General features: G+C 50.2%; 1 protein-coding gene across 2 annotated transcripts; it reads right to left on the bottom strand.

Moving 5' to 3' along the window:
- Positions 1 to 6391: 6391 nt before the first annotated feature.
- JMJD8 (jumonji domain containing 8) lies at positions 6392 to 18231 on the bottom strand. 2 transcript variants are annotated; one of them, XM_081888076.1, is made up of 10 exons: positions 18122 to 18231; positions 17066 to 17287; positions 15946 to 16038; positions 14469 to 14517; positions 13962 to 14058; positions 11474 to 11542; positions 10353 to 10472; positions 8342 to 8409; positions 7981 to 8115; positions 6392 to 7129 (listed from the first exon to the last, which is right to left on the bottom strand). In XM_081888076.1, exons 2-10 carry the CDS (start codon positions 17179 to 17181, stop codon positions 7049 to 7051), a joined length of 828 nt encoding a protein of 275 aa, XP_081744202.1. In that variant the 5' UTR covers positions 17182 to 17287; positions 18122 to 18231; the 3' UTR covers positions 6392 to 7048. The 2 variants fall into 2 exon arrangements, with proteins under 2 accessions (XP_081744202.1, XP_081744203.1); XM_081888077.1 differs by having other exon boundaries at positions 18096 to 18122.
- Between the last annotated feature and the right edge of the window lie 2191 nt (positions 18232 to 20422).

The following is a 20422-nucleotide window of genomic DNA, read 5'->3' as shown; positions in this document are numbered from 1 at the left end:
CACCAGTGTCACGGCCACCCAGGTCTGGTCCCAGCTCACAAGAGACCTCACTCCGTTGCAGCTTATTTACAGGAAAAGTTTATTGAAGATTTCTGCTTCTCATACAGTTCAGCATTGTGGCCGTACGTCTGCCACGTTAGACCGCTGAAGTCCCCTCTGACTCCTCCCCTCTTCCGCACCAACTTAATAGCCTGGCTCTAGACCACCTCTTCCTCTCCTTTCTTTTCCGCAGGGTCTTCCTGCCCCCCTGGGTTCCCTCTCTCCGTGACTCGCCTGAGGCTGAATCCTCTGCCGCCTCTTCCCCCCTCTTTCTGGCTTTAGGGCCGGGCTCCTCCCCTGAGCTCTCTCCACTTCCGCGCGCCTCTACGTTTGAACTTGGCGCGCGTACGTTGCTGCTGACCTTTCTTTCGACCGCTACACCACCCCCTGCTCTGCTCTCCACCCTTTCCGGCTGAGACGTCTCTTGCTTCCTCTGTCTTCCACTGGGCTCCTCTCCGCTTCTCCCTTCTCCTCCCCTTTGCTTGATTAAGGTAACCCCCTTTTGAGAATCCTCTGACTCGCTGCTCAGACTCGTGGATTCCCTCAGAATTCCGTCATCTTCTTCCTCATCCTTCTGCCCCTCCTCCCACTCGCTCTCCGTCTCCTCTGTCATCTCCTCCTCTCTCCCAGAAACCCTGACATCCATCCCCCCCTCGAAGCCCCCCCTTCCCCCCTCCCGCTCGCCGGGGACCGGTTGTGGAAACTGCGGCTCTTCGGGGGTAGGCTCAGGATACAGGTCGTCTACGTCAATGTTCTCTGCTGGCAGTTCTGTGTAAGTGTATTCGAAGTCGGGTTCTTCCCCCAAATGCTTCTCAGTCTCTGCTTCCATCGCTACTTCCTCCGGTGCTGCCCGCCAAGGACCTATCAGCCACCTCTTACGCCATTCCTCCTCTGGCTGCTCCTCCCACCAATAAGGGGTTTCCGTGTCCACCCCCGAGCACGATCCCCTGGGCGGGCTTGATTCTGGTGTTCTTTCCTCGGGGGAAGAGAAACCCCTGAACGTGCTATCTGACAATGTGGGTGTGAAAAGCCAGTCATCAAAGTACTCAGCTGGCATGGGTCTATGTGGGAAAAGTGCATGGAACTCTTCTTTCAAAAGGGGTTCGTCTAACTCGTAGCCTGGCACCCAACTATTAGCAGCGGCTGGTGTGCCCTCCCTGGCGAGAAAATATTCAACTCCCTCCTCCCCCCATCTCGAGTCCAGTATCTCTGTGACCTCGTTAAGAGGTCCTGGTCTTGGCGATTCCCCCCTCTCAGGCGCCCTCCTACGTGGCTCTGGGGGTGCTCCTGACTCTTGAAACCTGTGTGGGGTTTTGTAGGGAGTGAGCACCGACCTATGAAAGACCGGGTGCACCCTGGAACCTTCCGGAAGGGCTAGACGAAAAGCCACCGGATTGATCTTAGCCTCAACTTGATATGGCCCTAGCTGCCTGTGTCCTAACTTCTTCTTGGCCAATGACCTGGCCGGCATCGCGTGGGCTGCTAACCACACCCAGTCCCCAACCTGGATGTCCTCTCCCGCCCTCCTGTGCTTATCGGCCTGCACCTTATACGCCTGTTTTGCCAGCTCCAAATGTCTCCGCAGCTCCTCGTGCACCTCTTGCAACTCCGCTGCAAACTGGTCGGCATCTTGAGGCCCCCCCCCTCCTGGTGCCGCAAATCTCGGGAAGGTTCTGGGATGACGGCCATTGTTCGCGAAGAAAGGCGTCACCCCGGTGGAAGCGTGTTTCGTGTTGTTGTAGGCGAATTCAGCCATCGGCAGATAGTCCACCCACGCCGCAGGTCGCTGGTTGGCGTAGCACCGCAGGTACTGCTGCATGATCGCGTTGACCCTCTCCGCTTGACCGTTGGTTTGTGGATGCCTCGCCGATGTCAGGTTGATTTTGACGTGCAAGATGCCCAGAAGCTTTCGCCAGAAAGTGGAAACAAACTGGCGCCCCCTGTCGGACAAGACGGACTGCGGAAGTCCATGCACTCTGAAGACGTGATCGATGAAGAGCTTTGCGGTCTGTTCTGCCGTCGCCACCTTGGCACAAGGGATGAAGTGCGCCATCTTGGTGAACAAGTCCACCACCACTAACACCGCCGTCTTACCTCTGGAGCTGGGCAGGTCTGTAACAAAGTCCAACGCTACCCTCTCCCATGGTTGCTGCGGTGTCTCCAGCGGTTCTAGCAATCCCGCCTGCTTCTGGTGCACTGGTTTGGACCTCTGGCAGATATCACACCTGGCGACGTAGTCCGCCACCTCTCCTCTCATCTGGGGCCACCAAAAGTCTCTAGCCACCAACTCCATCGTCTTTTCTTTGCCGAAATGGCCTGCACTAGGGGCGTCATGCAACTGTTGCAGAACCTTGGCTCGAAGATCGTCGGTGGGCACGTAAAGGGCACCCTTACGAGTCAAAAGTCCATCTTGTAATTGAAACTCATCGTTGTGTCGCGACCCTTCGCGTAGCTCCTCCATCTTAGACTGTGCAAACTGATCCCTTTGCAACGCGCGTCGCACCGCGTCCAGGTCGACTGCGATGGTAGCGCACGTCCACGCCTGCGGTGCGAAAATGTGCTTTGCTGCGATTGGAGCTGCTTCCTCCAAGTATTGCGGCTTTCGGGACAGCGCGTCTGCAATAACATTGGAGTCTCCTGGGATGTATTCTATTTTGAAGTCGAAGTCCGCAAAGAACTCCGCCCAGCGCATGTGTCGCTGGGTCTGCAACTTAGCCGTCCGCCAATACTCTAAGTTCTTGTGATCCGTGCGGACCTGCACCGTGTGCTTGGCTCCTATTAAGAAGTGTCGCCACGCTTTGAAAGCTGCATGAATGGCCAACAACTCCCTGTCCCATATGGTATAATTGCGCTCCGTCTTGCTGAGCTTCCGGGAGTAGAACGCACCCGGTCGCCAGTTGCCTTGTGAATCCTCTTGCAAAAGAACGGCCCCAACCGCTCTATCTGACGCATCGGTCTCTACCCGCATGGGTCTGCCGGGATTCACGTGGAGCAGCTGCTCTTCGGAGGCGAAAAGACCCTTAAGCGTCCGGAAGGACCGCTCCGCTTGTTCGGTCCAGACGAACTTCTTCTTCTTGGAACTGAGGGTGTCAGTGATCGCCGCCGTCGCGTTCGCAAAACCTTTAATAAACTTGCGGTAAAAATTGGCAAAGCCGATGAACCTCTGGACCTCTTTCCGATTTCGAGGGCTTTTCCAGTCCAACAGCGCTTGAACCTTAGCCCTGTCCATGGCCAGTCCCTCGTCGGACAACTTGTAGCCAAGGAAATCAACCTCTCTGACATCAAACTGGCACTTTTCCAACTTGGCGTACAGCCTGTGTTCCTTCAGCCTCTGCAGGACCTCCCTCACGTCCTTATCGTGATCCTCCGGCGATTCCGAGAAAATCAGGATATCGTCGAGAAAGCAGACACACTTTTTGTAGAGGAGACCTGCTAGCACGTGGTGCATAAATGCTTGAAAAACGTGGCTGCCATTTTGGAGGCCGAAAGGCATGACTCTGTATTCGTATGTGCCCAGAGGGGTGAACATGGCGGTCTTCCACTCATCTCCTTTCCGGATGCGGATGAGATTGTAAGCTCCACGTAGGTCCAGCTTGGTGAAAATCTTGCCCCTCCTGACGGTCGCTAAAAGGTCGTCAATCTTGGGCATGGGGAAAGCTTTGGGCTTAGTCAAGCTGTTGATGAACCTGTAATCCACTATAAGCCTTTTTTGGGGCGTGTCCTTCTTCTTCACAAAGAAAACAGGGCTGCCTCCCGCTGCTTTAGATTCCTGGATGAAACCGCGCTTGAGGTTATGGTCTATGAACTCCCGAAGCTCTTGCATTTCGTCCTCCGACATGGAGTACAGCTTGGCAGCAGGCAATTGCGCCCCTGGCACTAAATCAATCGCGCAGTCGTAAGGTCTATGAGGCGGCAACTTGTCAGCTTCCTTCTCACAGAAAACCTCCAAGAATTCCTGGTACTTGTGAGGCACTGTTTGCACCATACCCAGATGCAATGGCTGCTCAGCTTCTCCTCCCTGATCGGTCTGAAAGCAATGCTGAGCACAATACGATGAACAAAAGTTGATCTGCCTCTGGTACCACGCAACCGCGGGACTGTGCCTCTCCAGCCAACTCATGCCTAACACGATGGGTGTGTCCGATAAGTGGGTGACATTGAAACTAATAAGCTCTCGATGGTTGCCAATCTGCATCATCATGGGAGGGGTTTGCTGCACCACTTGCCCCCCCAGCAACTTCCTGCCGTCCACCGTGACCACGTTCAGAGGCGTCGTTGCAGGCAGGAGCGCCATGTTGTGCTGCTTAACGAACTGCAGTCCCATGAAGTCGGCGTTGCTTCCCGAATCGATCGTTATTGGAACCTCGAGGAGTCTCCCATCAGGCAACTGGAGTGTTGCTGTGAGCAGAACTGCCGGTTTGGGAGGCAAAGGGTCCACGCTCTGCAGTGATGCTGGGGGCTTGTCTACAGATCCGCCTGGCTGAGCCCCAGTAGCTCTGCTTCCAGCCAGGCACTGTCGTTTCCCTGAAGCTGCTCCCCTGGTTGCACCTCTGCTGTTACAGTTGCCAGCGCTGCAGTGTGCTTCTGGAGCCTCTGGGGGCACTCTTTCGCCATATGGTGCGCACTGTCACAGATGTAACACTTCCTGGTTCCTCTAGGAGGCTTCGCTTTGGCTGCACCAGGGACAGGGCTCTGGGATGGCTTCTGAGCCCTAGCACCACCAATCTCCATTGGCTCCTCTCTGTCCTTCCCCATTGGCGAGGGGTGCGCACGGCTGAAGTCCCTGTGCACAAAAGGGAGAGTCCTTGCTTGCGCACGCGCTTGGGGCCCGTCCTCCTCATGCCACGGACGCCCCTCATGTCGAATTCCAAGAGCTAAAGCCCGTTGCACCACGTCTTCTAGGGTCTGGGGTCTGTCCCCCCTAGCGATCTCATCCTTGATGGGGGGGCTCAATCCCTCCCAAAAAAGATCTCTGACCGGTTTACTGTCCTTTGGCCAATCTAAGGCGGTGAGCAATGCAAAAAATTTAGAGTGGTATTGGCGCACAGTCGCTTTCCCCTGCCTCAGCCCGTGCATTTGACGGCGCGCAATGTCCACATCCACAGAGGATTGAAAACAAGAATCCATCGCTTTGATGAACGCAGTTGAATCGCGACGGGCCGGTCCATCTTCGCGCCACAAATTGCGTAGCCAAGCCCTGGCCTCCCCATGCAGGTGCGAAACAATGAACCCCACTCTCTCCTCCTCATCTTTAAAATCGTGACGGAGTAAGTGCAGTGCATATACAACGTCCGCTCTGAAATTGGGATAGTCTTGCAAGTTGCCATTAAAATGCGGAACTAGGGCACCCCCCCTCCGTCCAAGCGCAATGCCCTCCGCTCTGGATCCTGGGGCCCCCGCCTTGTCCGCGCGCTCCCACCTTGCCTGCAAATCCTGGCACGTCTTCTCCAAGTCGTCATTCTTCTTCTGCGAAGCAATGACTGCCGATGTGAGAGCGGTAACCTGATTCCGCAATGCAACCAGCTGCTCCTCAGCGCTCATGGCTGCTCCCGTTCGTGAGCTTCGCAAAAAAAAATTTTTTGCTTTGCGAGAGGGGACTTACTGTCACGGCCACCCAGGTCTGGTCCCAGCTCACAAGAGACCTCACTCCGTTGCAGCTTATTTACAGGAAAAGTTTATTGAAGATTTCTGCTTCTCATACAGTTCAGCATTGTGGCCGTACGTCTGCCACGTTAGACCGCTGAAGTCCCCTCTGACTCCTCCCCTCTTCCGCACCAACTTAATAGCCTGGCTCTAGACCACCTCTTCCTCTCCTTTCTTTTCCGCAGGGTCTTCCTGCCCCCCTGGGTTCCCTCTCTCCGTGACTCGCCTGAGGCTGAATCCTCTGCCGCCTCTTCCCCCCTCTTTCTGGCTTTAGGGCCGGGCTCCTCCCCTGAGCTCTCTCCACTTCCGCGCGCCTCTACGTTTGAACTTGGCGCGCGTACGTTGCTGCTGACCTTTCTTTCGACCGCTACACCACCCCCTGCTCTGCTCTCCACCCTTTCCGGCTGAGACGTCTCTTGCTTCCTCTGTCTTCCACTGGGCTCCTCTCCGCTTCTCCCTTCTCCTCCCCTTTGCTTGATTAAGGTAACCCCCTTTTGAGAATCCTCTGACTCGCTGCTCAGACTCGTGGATTCCCTCAGAATTCCGTCATCTTCTTCCTCATCCTTCTGCCCCTCCTCCCACTCGCTCTCCGTCTCCTCTGTCATCTCCTCCTCTCTCCCAGAAACCCTGACAACCAGCTTATTTTTTTGCACCAGCTAAACCAGATAGGAATAGGGCTTATTTAAAAAAATAAATGGGCATCCAGCTGTAAAGAGCACCCTACTGTTGTTTATCACAGGTGACTACATGCAAACAGCCTATTTAACTTCATCCGAGGGCTCTCAAATTTTCAACTCTTAAGTCATTCGGAAGTCACATTTCCTTCCTGGAATGTAAGGCTATAATTAGAGGACCTGCCTATTACAAAGGGTGGTCACTGGAAATTTCTGATTCATCATCATCTTGTCCATTTTTTACCCAGGAATGGGGAAAACCATGGCTCCCCAGATTATGTTGGACTACAACCTCCCACATCAGACCCAGCCTACATAACTAGTGGTCAAGGCTAATGGAAGTTGTGGTCTAGTAGGTTCCAGATTAGAAAAGGCTACAGTAAGTCATCTTTCAGACGGGGGTAGGTGACACTGTCCAAACATCTGGAGGGGATCAAGACTCCCATCAGCCCTAGCCAGCATTGTCAGTGGGCATGGATCATGGGAGTTGTAGTCCAAAACATTGGGAAGTCCACTAGCAGACCACCACCTGCCTTCTCCTTAATTCTGTGCTATGATCCAATGAGAGATGGGGATGGTCCCACCATCACTAGCCCCAGATTCCCCAGATGTTGTCGACAAATCCTGCTTCTTCGTACACCATCGCAGGAGTAGTGGCAAGAAGGCCAAGGAGGAGCCACCATGCAGATCTGCTAACCCAGGAATGTGGAGATGAAAACGCTGGTGTCTAGATTCAAAGTAGCATGCCACCATCGGTCTGGGAAGTACAGGACCTGTAGGGAAGGTAGAGGAGAGGGAGAGAACAAAGCGAGGACTAAAGGGGCCTGGCAACACCATGCCTTGCTAAAGTCCCTATTGTTACACACCCCTGCTGTGAGAGATTTCAGGGGATTGTGCTATCACATTTAGCTTCCTTGCGATGAAAGGCGACTTAAAGGAAGCAAAAGTGGAAGCTAAGCAAGCAGTCAGACACAAAGCAGATCTCCTAAAGAACAATCCAGGTCAACCTTCCGAGGCTGCAGAGCCAATTTCAGAGCAGGTGACAGCAGTGGGCCCAAGACACCTGACCAAAGATGCCACACAAGCTTGTGGCAGGCTAGGTAAAGGTAAAGGGACCCCTGACTATTAGGTCCAGTCGTGACCGACTCTGGGGTTGCGGTGCTCATCTTGCTTTATTGGCCGAGGGAGCCGGCGTACAGCTTCCGGGTCATGTGGCCAGCATGATTAAGCCGCTTCTGGTGAACCAGAGCAGCACATGGAAACGCCGTTTACCTTCCCGCCGGAGCGGTACCTATTGATCTACTTGCACTTTGACATGCTTTCAAACTGCTAGGTTGGCAGGAGCAGGCACTGAGCAACGGGAGCTCACCCCGTCGTGGGGATTCGAACTGCCAACCGTCTGATCAGCAAGTCCTAGGCTCTGTGGTTTAACCCACAGCGCCACCCTAGAGTGCAGCAATTTGTGTAGATATGCACTAGCCAGGATTTCTGCCTGAAATTCTGGAGAAACACGGCCAGTCAGTGCAGGCAACACTGAGCAAGATGGACCAACAGTTTGACTTGGCCCTAGAGTAATGTAGGAAAGGGTCGGAACTTTGGAAAACGGGCCACAGCCGTGGCTCACCTCCCCGGGGTGGATGGTGCACTCGAGCGGCTTCTCCCACGACGGCAGAAAGGGGTATGTATCCAACAACCAAGACAGTGTTGTTCTGTTGGGATGGAACTCTGGCATTTTCTCTGGAGGATACAGAAACCAGCGCTATGGAGACAGAGAGAAGGGCTTAGCTGGCAGGAACAGTAAAAGGGATGGGGAACCTGTGGCCACCCAGATGGTGGGTGAACAGGCTCTTGAAGAGCATCCAGTCCAGTTGAGCCCACCCACGGCTGATGTCTCAAACAAGACCACCTAGCAGGTGCAGGCTGACCACCTGCATGCAAAGGTGGGCGATCCCAGCCCCTCTCATGGCTCCAGCCGAAGCACTTACTTTCCTGCCGAAGATCACCTCTGAGTAACCTGGGCCGTGCCAATGGAACGGGACTCCCGAGCCGGGGCCTGCAAACGACCGGAGAAGCAACCCCAGAGTCAGTCACAACTGGACCTAATGGCCAGGGGTCCCTTTACCTTTTACCATCATAGAATTGTAGACTTAGAAGGGACCCTGTGGATCATCTAGTCCAGAGCTTTCCAAACTTTTCATGTTGGCGACACACTTTTTAGACACTTGTACTAGCAAACCAGAGGTTAAGCTAACCCCTTTCCAGTCCTGGAAGGAGCACAGGGAGTGCTCGTGCTACACACTGCAGCCGACACACTTAACACAGGCATAGGCAAACTCTGGCCCTCCAGATGTTTGGGACTACAATTCCCATCACCCCTAGCTAACAGGACCAGGGGTCAGGGATGATGGGAATTGTAGTCCCAAACATCTGGAGGGCCAGAATTTGCCTATGCCTGCACTAACATGTCACGACACACAGTTTGGAAAGCTCTGATCTAGTCCAACTCCCCGTAATGCAGGAATATGCACCTGTCCCTTACAGGGATCGAACTTGCAACCTTGGCATTATCAGCACCATGCTCTAACCAACTGAGTTATCCAGGCTGATTCATGGTACCAAATTTGCTTATAGACTATATTTCTGATTGACAGTGTGGTGCAGCGATTGGAATGTTGCATTAGGGCCCTGGAGACATGGGTTCAAATCCATGCTCCACCATGAAGTTTGCCGACTGGCCTTGGGCCAGCCACTGGCTTTCAGTCCGTTTACTGATATTACTAGTTAATTCATTACCTGCCCATCTCCCTACAGTCCCAGGTCGGGTTACAGCAATTAAAACACAACATTAAAAGATCTGCCTCCTGGAGTTGTGACGACAAAATGGGGGTGGGGGTGGAGAACACTACACTGTAAATGCAAGAGCTACATATCTTGCTTTTCTTCCGCTACGAAACTCAAGGACTTGCCTCCAACCTGGGCTGAGTAGGATCCAGGTGTTCAGACCATTCCCTTGTCTCAGAGGAAGGCTGATGGCAGCAAATGCCACGGGAATAATCTTGCTGCTGCTTCAGGTTCTCTCTGCTCCCATTACCAGATTTGGATGTTTTGTTCTTGTTTTCTTCTTCACACCATAAGGTTTCGATATAGGAGGGTAGATTTCTCCTTTAGCCAAGCACTTTCCAGCACTGGAGAGTGTACCCACTGTTAGGGCTACACAGCTGCAGCTGCTGAGTTTTGCTGCACCACTATGACCTTGAGCAATCCTGCAGCCGTCTCTCTGCCCAGGTGGCAAGATAACCAATTCACTGGCACTTTTCCCTCAGAAAGGCTATGCCCGGAATCCCATGACCATTAAAAGAAAAGCAAGCAAGAAGCCTTCAAGGACACATTCCACAGCCAGGCAAAAAAATTCAGGGAGAGTGCAAAGTAGCGTCGGTGAGAGGAATGGCCTGGAGGGAAGGGGCATGACCTGGAAAGAGTCCCAAGGGCCAGACAGAGAGTGTTGGAGGCCCACATTCGACCCCAAGGTCTGAGTTTCCCTATCCCTATGGAAGACCGCTAAAGAAATAAATCGAGGGTGAAGGCCTGGGGTCTGCATTGAAACCAGCTGAAATTCACAGAAATGAAAACCCCAATAGAGCCTGAGAGGCAGTGTGGTGTAGTGGTTAGAGTGTTGGACTAGGAGCCGGGAGACCAGGGTTCAAATCCCCACTCAGCCATGAAACCCGGTGAGCTTGGGCCAGGCACTGCTTCTCGGCCTAGCCTACCTCCCAGGGTTGTTGTGAGGAGAAAATGGAGAGGGAGGAGAAAGATGTATGCCACCTTGACCTCCTTGGAAGAAAAGTGGCGTATAAATAAACATAAACAGAGCAATTGGGGCAAAATATCTACATGAGTAGGCTCGGGGTGAGGATCAGGCCCCTTCAAAGCACACATTGAATAACAATTCCCAAGTGCCGGCTGCCTTTCCATCGCTTTGATGCCCCAGTGCCTGACCTGCAATGCCAAAACTGTAGGCTCCAGTGGTGCCTGGGATCCGGAAGGGTGGCGGAGTGTACTTCTGGAAGAGAGGGCCCCACTCCGTGAAGTTGTTGTCCCCAAAGAAGTAGAGTGTTTCTGCAAGGAGGAGAGAGAGCACAACCGTAGACCTTTACTTAACAGAAAAAAATCCTGTAATCAATTTTGTGTCCCGTTCCGAAAGCAAACTGTTGGATTTTCATGACGGTGGGCCATGTTCAGTCCCTTGAACAAAGAGCTGGGCTGAGAAGAGAAGCTTAGCCTTCCTGTTGCGCCAGCAGCAAGTGGAGCCTTGCTGTCTCGACAGCAAAAAGGTGGCACTGCCAGTTGTGCAGGGAGGAGAGGGGGAAAGCAAGGAATCGGCCCCTGAATACGACCCACCAGGAACTGCATGGCAGGATGGAGGCCAAGCTCAGCTCTTGAGGCAGGAGTTAAAAAGCAGGGGAAGCAATTCTAGAGTAGGATTGCATCTATTAATCCTGTAGTTGGCAAGGGAAAAGCCAGGGCATGGGCAAGGTGGCTGGATTGGATGCAAAAGAGGTTTGTGCAGCATCAGGAAAAACTAAAGGCAGCATATAGACAGGGCAGCTAGGATCCATGGAGGGGCAGTATTAGCTGAAGGAGGCTAAGGGAGAGCAAGGAGGCTGCTCCAACTCTCCTGTGACTTCTGAGCTGTCTCTATATTCTCCCCTTAGCCTCCAAGAACAAAACAGTACCGAAGACCATAGGAAAAGCCTGCTGGATCAGACCAATGGCCCGTCTAGTTCAGCATCCTCGTCTCACAGTGGCCTGTTGCCTATGTGAACGTCCCAGAGCCCTCTCCCCTCCTGAAATTTCCAGCAACTGGTATTCGGAAGCATTACTGGCTCTAGAAGTGGAGGCAGAGCTGAGCCACCATGTCTAGTAGCCATTGGGAATCTGCCCAATCCTCTTTTAAAGCCATCCAAGTTGCCGGCCCTCATTGCCTCCTATGGGGACAAGTTCCGTAGTTTCATTAGGCACTGCGTGAGCAAGTCCTTCTTTTCATCCGCCCCGAATCTTCCAGCGTTCAGCTTCATCAGACAGTCCCGAGTTCTAGTGTTGTGGGAAGCCCTACTCACCACTCCCCAAAGAGGTCTGGTCCTGCGGCTCCAGCAATTGATCCACATACTCCTGGAAGGGCAGGTCAACTGCAAAAAGGAAGTCAGTGATGCTGAATGTAGGCAATGGGAATGCATCTCCCTCAAAGAGCTGTCCTACTTGGCACGAGACCAGAGATGGAGGAGACCTGTGGCCCTCCACGTGTTTCTGAAAGCAACTATCACCTCTAAACTGAAGGAGTGTCTCCACCCCCATCGTTCCGCCCGGACACTGAGGTCCAGCGCCGAGGGCCTTCTGGCAGTTCCCTCACTGTGAGAAATGAAGCTACAGGGAACCAGGCAGAGGGCCTTCTCAGTAGTGGCGCCCACCCTGTGGAACGCCCTCCCACCAAATGTCAAGGAAATAAACAACTATCTGACTTTTAGAAGACATCTGAAGGCAGCCCTGTTTAGGGAAGCTTTTAATGTTTGATGCATTACTGTACAGTCATACCTCTTGTTACGTTTGCTTCATGTTACGTTCTTTCAGGTTACGTCCCGCAGCGACCCAGAAGTACTGGAAAGGGTTACTTCTGGGTTTCGCCACTCACGCATGCACAGATGCGCAAAATGACATCACACGCATGCGCAGGTTGCATTCCTTTCATGTTGCAAACGGGCCTCCGGAACAGATCCCGTTCACAACCAGAGGTACCACTATATTTTTATATTTTGTTGGAAGCCGCCCAGAGTGGCTGGGGAAGTCCAGCTAGATGGGCGGGGTATAAATAATAAATTATTATTATTATTATAAATTATTGTTATTAAACACTGGCTCTGCTGGCTGGGGATGATGGGACTTGGGGGTCCAACAACATCCAGAGAGCCACAGGTTCCCCACCTATGAACTACTGACCATTTTCCATTCACAGTGGAGCAACTGGCCTTCTGCAGGTCCACAGGCTGCAGCTTCAGAGCCAATTTGTTGTAGTGGCGAGTGTCAGAATAGGACCTGGCAGACCAGAGTTCAAATCCCAGCACAGCCAGGAAACGAGTTTGGTGACTTGGGCCAATCAGTCCTTCTCAGCCTAACCTCTCTAAGAAGGTTGTTGTGAAGATCACTAGAGAATGGGAGAACCACGTAGGCCACCTTGAGCTCCTTTGGAAGAAAGGTGGTTGATCTAAATGTAATTGCAAACAAACCATTCCTTAAGTCCGGCAGCAGTTTCAGGCTCCAAGCAGAATTACTACTGTAAAACTAACTCCAGGCCAGTGCTGGTGGCTTGATTCAACTGAAACAGAGGGAGGCTGAAAAAAGGTGTGTTTGGTGGCTGGGCGAGGTTGGAAGTCGGCTGCTAATTCCTATCCTCTTTACTTCATTATAGCTGCTTCCCTTCGTATCATGCAACTCTATGGAACCAGGAAATTGACTAGACTAGACTGTAAACAGCTTCTGGTTCAGTCGCCTTCACTCTTAAGTGGAACAATTGTATAACTTTAACCAATTTTCATTTCCACTGTAACTGTGTTCCTTAACACAGTGAATAGTGATTTATGAAAGTAAGTGGCAGAGAAATGTCCTAAATAAAATAAAATAATAATAATAATAATAAGCACTTTTTAAAAGGTTCTTGAAAAAGGTCCGTTCACCCTTTCACAGACTCAATGTATATTTTTAAGCCCTTGAAAACCTGCTGAAGACGTGGAAAAGTGTGAAGTAGCTGCAGGAAAGGCAAGAAAGGATATTGGGTCACGGACCACAAAAAGTTTCCTTCTCTGCCTCCACTCCTCCTCCGCTCTTAGTAATTTCAAATAGCTTTCTTTAATTGAATTGCAAATGTTATTTTTATGATTGCTTTTATATGCAGCCTTGGAAAAGCAAACATTCAGCTTGGTGCGCGTGCCTATATATCCAACCCAATTATCGCATGTGTTTGTAAGGGGTCCACAACCTTTGGCGGTCTGTGGAAAATTTAGAAATCTAAGGCCAATCTAATAGTTAGGAATTTGGAAAAATAATCATCGTCATCGTGGTTTGTTTGTTTTTTTGCAATTGTCCTCAATGCTATGGAGTCTCTCATCTCTCTCATTTTGTGCTGCCAGCCACTTTTATCAATATATGAATACTGGCACCTCTTCTTTTTTTTTAACCAAAGAGCAGTAGTGGTAAATAGCAGGACTACTACTACTACTGCTTGTTGTTGTTGTTGTTTAGTCGTTTAGTTGTGTCCGACTCTTCGTGACCCCATGGACCAGAGCATACCAGGCACTCCTGTCTTCCACTGCCTCCCGCAGTTTGGTCAAACTCATGCTGGTAGCTTCAAGAACACTGTCCAACCATCTCATCCTCTGTCGCCCCCCTTCTCCTTGTGCTACTACTACTACTACTACTACTACTACTACTACTACTAATATCAAGTAAGAACAGCGTCCTTTATAATGAGCCTGCTAGATCTGGGCCAAGCTGCACGGCTCAAGCCCAGGCCACTCCAGTTCCTTCCAGAAAGCATCTTGGCCACCCTGCCCTCACCTTTGCGGTAAGAATAGGTGTTGGCGGTGCTAAGACGGACAGGGCGGTCCCCAAACCTGGTCAGCAGCTTGTCCTTGGTACATTGGGCCTGGAACTCCTGTAGGTAACAGAAGGAGATAAGAGTAGAATCAGAGTTGGAAGGCATCTCGAAAGATCCCAGATTCAAATCCTGCATCTCCAGAGACCACTGGGGGAAAACTCCTCTCTGAAAACCTGGCCAGCTGCTGACAGCATTGACAGTGCTGAGCTAGATGGACCGATGATCTACTTTGGCATAATAAGGCAACCTCCTGTGTTCCTAAAGGAAAGGGCCACAGCTCAGTAGCAGAGCATCTGTTTGCTTTGCATGCAGAAGATCTTAGGTTCAATCCCCAGAGATCTCCGGGTGCAGGACTGGGAGAGACATAGGCCTGCCTGAGACCTTGGAGATCCAGCTTATGAAATTGGGCCAGCACCAAGACTTCTTTCTAATGTTTAACCCGAATGTGCAGATGTGGGGACACTCACCGAGTTGTCTGTTATTCCTTGGAGTATAACTGGCCGAGAGAAGGCATACCTAAGAAGCAAATAAGACAGGTACAGCTGTTGTACGCAAAGGCAGATCTAGGGGGAAGTGACCAGTGCGATCTCACTGGGTGCAGAGCTTCTGGGGTGCTGCAGGGGGCGCCGCAACTATGACATCCAACAGAAGGCAAGAGATGGGGGATGGCTTGCCAGATTTTGGCACTGCACAGGTGCCAATGAAATCTGAGACACCAACGTCAGCCACTGTTGCATATAACAGGCAGCTCTTATTTTCGTTTCATTTATGCACTGCCTATAAAACACCTCAAAGCGATTTAACAATAAAAACACAGTTCCAACAATCTTACATTTAAAAAAACAATTGCATATATTAAAACATTTTCATGTCAAATGGGAAGGCATGCAAGAAGTCACAGGGTCAATCCCAATGGCATCTCCAGGGAGGGCTAAAAATGCCCCCTGCTTGAAACCCAGCAGAGCCACTGCCAGCCAGTGTAGACAATATGGAGCTGGATGAACCAAGGAAACTGACTAGATATAAGGTAGCTTCCTATGTACAGATGCAGATGGGGATGAAAACCTCCACTTTCAAGGAGAAAAAGGAAGATTTTGAAGAGGCACCATAACAACAACAAAGACATGCCTGTCATTATTCCTGGCTGGAATTCAATCAAGTACGGTACATGCAAATTCATGTTGAGCACATATAGCTGATTGGGAGGTCTTGTGGAACAGACCTGAGGAAGTTCAGTCTTTTTGAGATAAGCAAAGTGATGAGGAAATGTACTTGAAAGTATGGGATAACACTTGTTTATCTGGCTTATCACCAAACAGATCAGAATGAATGCTAATTAAATAGCCAACATCCTCTAATCTCTTGGCAAACAAATCAGGGCGAATGCTCAGCCAACATACAGTATCATTCTGGAAGTTCCCTAAGATTCAACACTATATTTATAATAGGAACAGGGAACCTATGGCACCTCAGATGCTGCCCAAGGAATAAAGCAGGGTATCATGTGGCTACTCAGTGGATCTTACTTCTGAGTAGGCACGCACAGGACTGTGCTGCTCATAAACAGCAAAAAGGTCACCTGTGATAACCTTGTGTATATGTGGAAAAGGATGGAAACCCTCCAAGCCTGGATAGCCAGGCATTTAAAGGTTTTTGTCCTGGCAACCTTGAAATTATTAGTCTAAGAATAGGTGATTGCTTTTAGGAGTCATAAACTTCTTTTTAGATGGCTATTTTGCACTGTTTCTTTTCTTTTTTAAAAATTATCTGTGTTACTATTGATATGTTTGCTGCCCTGGCTCCTTTGAAGGAAGGTGCAGGTATAATGAAGATGATGATTTCACAGACCTCTCCCTCCCTCCCTTCCCAAGAAGGTGGACCCCACCTCCAGCCCCCTGATTATGACCAAAACAGGTAAGCAGAAAAAACACCCCTGCCACTTACTGTTCAATGAACTGGGAGTAGGTTAGTGTGGCATCCCTCCTCTCAATGGTACAGCTGTCTTCTTCCATTAGCGCAGAGTGGCTGCTTGTCAACCTGAGGGGAGAAGAGGTGGAGAAAGGCAGTCCTTAAAATACAGGATATTTTTCATATCCATTTATAGCAGGGGCGAGGAGCCTTTTTACAGCTGAGGGCCTTATTCTCTCAAGGGTAATCTTTCTGGGGGCAACATGTTATTATTATTAGATTTTTTAAATAAAAAAATTGTGTGTGTGCGCCACCCTTCATCCAAATATCTCAGGATGGTTCACAGCATAAAAATACAGAAACGCCCCCCCCCCACAGAGTACATAATAAAAACCAAGAACAGAAACAAAACAAAACAAAAACCTCCCCTCCCCCAAAGATATTTAAAAGGACACAGAGTGTTAGGCAGCCAAAGGCCTGGTTGAAGAGGAACTGTTTTCACCTGCTGCCTAAAGATGTATAATGAAGGCGCCAGGCGAGTCTCCCTGGGGAATGCATTCCACAAATGGGGAGCCACTGCAGAAAAGGCCAGTTTTCGTGTTGCCAGACCTCTTGTGGAGGAGGCACATGAAGAAGGGCCTCAGATGACGAATGCAGGGTGAGGGCAAGGCAAGGCCAAACCAATGAAAGGTGGATACAGAGCATTCCCCCCTCTCTTCCTGACACTCCCCATTCCCCTCCGACACCCCCTATTCTCTGACACCCCTATTCTCACTTCCCCTCTCTCTGACTCCCCTTGAATGAATCAGACCTGAGCACTTGGAAACCAGCTCCAGCTCATTCTTTGTTTCCACATTCTACAGGTCCTGCTTTCTCTAGGCTATTAACAACAAGGTCATGCTAAAGTGATCACAATTAAAGTTTAACAAATAAAGACACGGCCCTAAAGCGGGGAAAGAACACTGTGCAATAATGAATAAATTAAACAAACAAACAAACAAACAAACAAACAGGCCATATGTTGAAATTGAGGCAAAAATGTGATACAGGAGGATGGGAGCCTTTCAAAATGTGAGTTCATGCATGAAGGGATTATATACGAGGGAGAAGCCACCCAATTCTCACTGATTCATTTTTTGACTGTGTACCTACTCACCAGCCTCCATCAGTGTCCAGCAATGCTAAATATCCAGGCAGAAGGAAGATCATCAAGAAGGGGAAGAGCAAAAAGCGCTGGCCCCTGGGTCCCATCTGCTCCCAAATCCTACACATCTGTCATTCCAAGCAGTGATCCTTTGCAGGCTGAGGTTGCAGTGGGAGAACCTTGTGATCAACCTCCTTCAGGAGAAATGCTTTAAGGCCAGGTGCTCAGCTGCATCTGGAAGATGGTAGAGTGCGGGGAGCAGTTTATACACAAGAAAAGATCCAGGTTCAAATCTACACTCAGCTGCGAAACTTGCTATAAGGAAGGCCATAAGGAAGGTGGACCCTCTCGGCTGATACTGTACCACAAGGGGTGGTTGATAAGGTTGGACACAGGTTGACTGTTGCATGAGAATTGGCCACCTCACAAGATCATTCCAAAATACTCATCCAGCAACCCTGGCTGCTTCAGTACACTGCTTAACACCTTTCCTTTTCCCATAACGAGGGGGATTAAAAAAGATGCTAAATTATAAAGTGCATGTAAGTGCATTACATTTTCATAGCCATGCCAGAGCGTTCAGATTGTGATAGCGTGTGTGTGTGTGTCCCCTACTTTACAAAGGACAGCCCTCTGCTGAAGGGCTGCCTGGTCCCATTGTAGCTGAAAGGTAAAAAAAAACCCCAAACCCCATCAGAAGCAAGAGCAGTGTGGGGAGGGCTTGAACTTGCCCACCCCCAAACCGCAGGCAGGCAGCTGACCTGGCCAGCTTCCCCCCCCCCCCCCCACTATGGCGAGATGCGTTTTATTCCTGGTTTAAATTACAGCAATTATTTCTGAATTTGCATCTGTATGCATAAATTGCCACTTGCAAATTGTAGGCAAATCTGTATCCTCGTTTGCCCCCGCGCAACTCCCGGCGCTGCATTTCCTCTTTCTTAGAGACACGTAAGCGGCTTCATCGGACTGATGGCGAGCAGACGGTCTCTAGACGCTCCTCCCGCCTCTCTCCTCCCTGCATCCCTCCACCTGCGCGGCCCACCTGCGTCTCCATCCCTCCCGCTTTACCTCGCCTTCCTTTTACCACGCCGGTAAGCCCCCTGGACCGGGCAACCCTTCCTCGCCCCTTTGGATCTGGGAATTGTAGTCCGTACGTTGCAGCCACTCCGGGAAACGGAGTCCTCACCGTGAGAACCTCTCGACTTCCCAGCCAGGCAACACCCAACATTATTTCTCGCGACGCTGGCCGCTTTCCAAGTTGGAAATGTGCAAAAATTAATCCCAGCTGTAGCAGCGCAGGAAAGGAGGAAGGACTACATTACCCAGCAGGCACAGGGGTAAGCCAAAGGGAGACACCCCCCGCAAAAGAATGTCGAAAGCCGGCTGTTTTGGTATTGGATACAAGGGCTAAGACTACATCACCCACAAAGCATTGCAGCTGAAACGCGCACCCTTTCTTCTCGACGCACTTGAGTTTTCCCTCTGTACTCTTACCAGGCTGGGTGGCGTTGTATGGAAGAGAACGTAGCATCCCAAAACCACACATATTCCTTGCCCTGCTGGAGAGCTCGTCGTGTTAGAATGTGCCACGACTGGAAAGCCCACAGCCACGTTACCTCAGTGTGGGCTTGCTTCTCCTAATGCACACCTCCTGATAATTTGTGATTCAAATAAAAATTACATTGATGCTTTTGAATTATGTTGCTGGAGGAGACTCTTGAGAGTCCTATGGACTGCAAGATCAGACCTATCCATTCTTAAGGAAGTCAGCCCTGAGTGCTCACTGGAAGGACAGATCGTGAAGCTGAGGCTCCAATACTTTGGCCACCTCATGAGAAGACTCTCTGGAAAAGACCCTGATGTTGGGAAAGATGGAGGGCACAGGGAGAAGGGGACGACAGAGGATGAGATGGTTGGACAGTGTTCTCGAAGCTACAAACATGAGTCTGACCAAACTGCGGGAGGCAGTGGAAGACAGGAGTGCCTGGTGTGCTCTGGTCCATGAAGAGTCGGACACGACTAAACGACTAAACAACAACAAGTTTTGGCCCATTGGGGGAGAAATCCAAACATTGAAGAAGTATAATCAAATAGTTTTGGGATCCCTTAAGACTAACACATTTATGGTATAGCCTGATGAATGAAGGTACAAATATACATGTTTGTGAGGATTGCAGTGAGGTCAGAGGGAAAGGAAACACAGAAAAGTACAGGTGGTGACAATTGCCTTATTAACAGGTTAGACTACTGCAACACGTACATGGGGCTGCCTTTGAGGCTGGCTAGGAAACAACAGCTGGTGCAGGAAGCAGCTGCTAGGCTGTTAACGGGGGCAAAACAGAATGCTTAACTCTGGTTCTGGTCTGACTGCACTCTCCACCAATTTGTTTCTGGGATCAAAAGTGCTGGCATTGACTTTTAGAGCCGTATATGGTTCAGAAAACCTATAACCAAAGAGCTGCCTTTCCCTTTATGAATCCATATGGACCCTGAAATTGTCATATGCCATTTTTTGCATGCTTCCTCCAAGGGAGGTCTAGAGGGTAGCCATGATAGAACAAACCTTTTCTGTAGTAGATCCCCACCCCTAGGAAGTGCTCTCCCCAGGAAGGCTTTCCTGCAACCAACTTTGTCATTTTGGCAGCAAAAACATCACCCCCTGCAGTGGACATTTGGGTACCAGTGACTGGATGCTTACACATTTTTAGTATGTATTTTATTCTTTTTGTAGATCACTTGGAGGCTTTTCATTGTGACAGGCAATTAAAAAATGCAATAAACCTAAGCAAACCATTCTCACCCAAAATGTTTGATAGCACAATCCTTCATCAGTAACTCATTTAAGACATGTAGCATGATATAGTGTGTACACAGCCTTTATCTTTAAAACACATTCCCTCCCCCTCAGAAAATTATGGACCCTGTAGTTGGTTAAGGGGTTCTTGGGAATTGTAGCTCTGTGAGATATAAACTAGAGCCCTGAATTATTTGAGGAAAGAATGTGCCTTGAATGTGCTTTAAAGGGATAGTGGGCCGGTAGTTGTAGTCCTTCAGCCCACAAGTGATAGCACTGAACCTCTTGAAATACTGCAATTCAAAGGCTTCACAGTTTGCCTTTGAAGTTCCTTTTCCCAGTAATGGTTACCTTCAGATCAGCTGCAGACTGTTCTGGGATACTAAAATGCATAGCTGTCAACTTTTCCCTTTTCTTGTGAGGAATCCTATTCGGAATAAGGGAATTTCCCTTTAAAAAAGCGAAATATTGACAGCAATGCTCAAATGTTCTCCCATTGGCTTTAACAGGGCCAAACAAAAAGTCACAACACAGAAGTGAGCAAGCTTTCAAGCTTCACAAAAGTCTTCCTCAGT

This window comes from Podarcis melisellensis (genome assembly GCF_964234715.1).
Source record: "Podarcis melisellensis genome assembly, chromosome: 14".
Taxonomy (NCBI): Eukaryota; Metazoa; Chordata; class Lepidosauria; order Squamata; family Lacertidae; genus Podarcis; species Podarcis melisellensis.
Note: the sequence above shows the minus strand (reverse complement) of the source record. Positions and strands in the feature narration are given on the sequence as shown.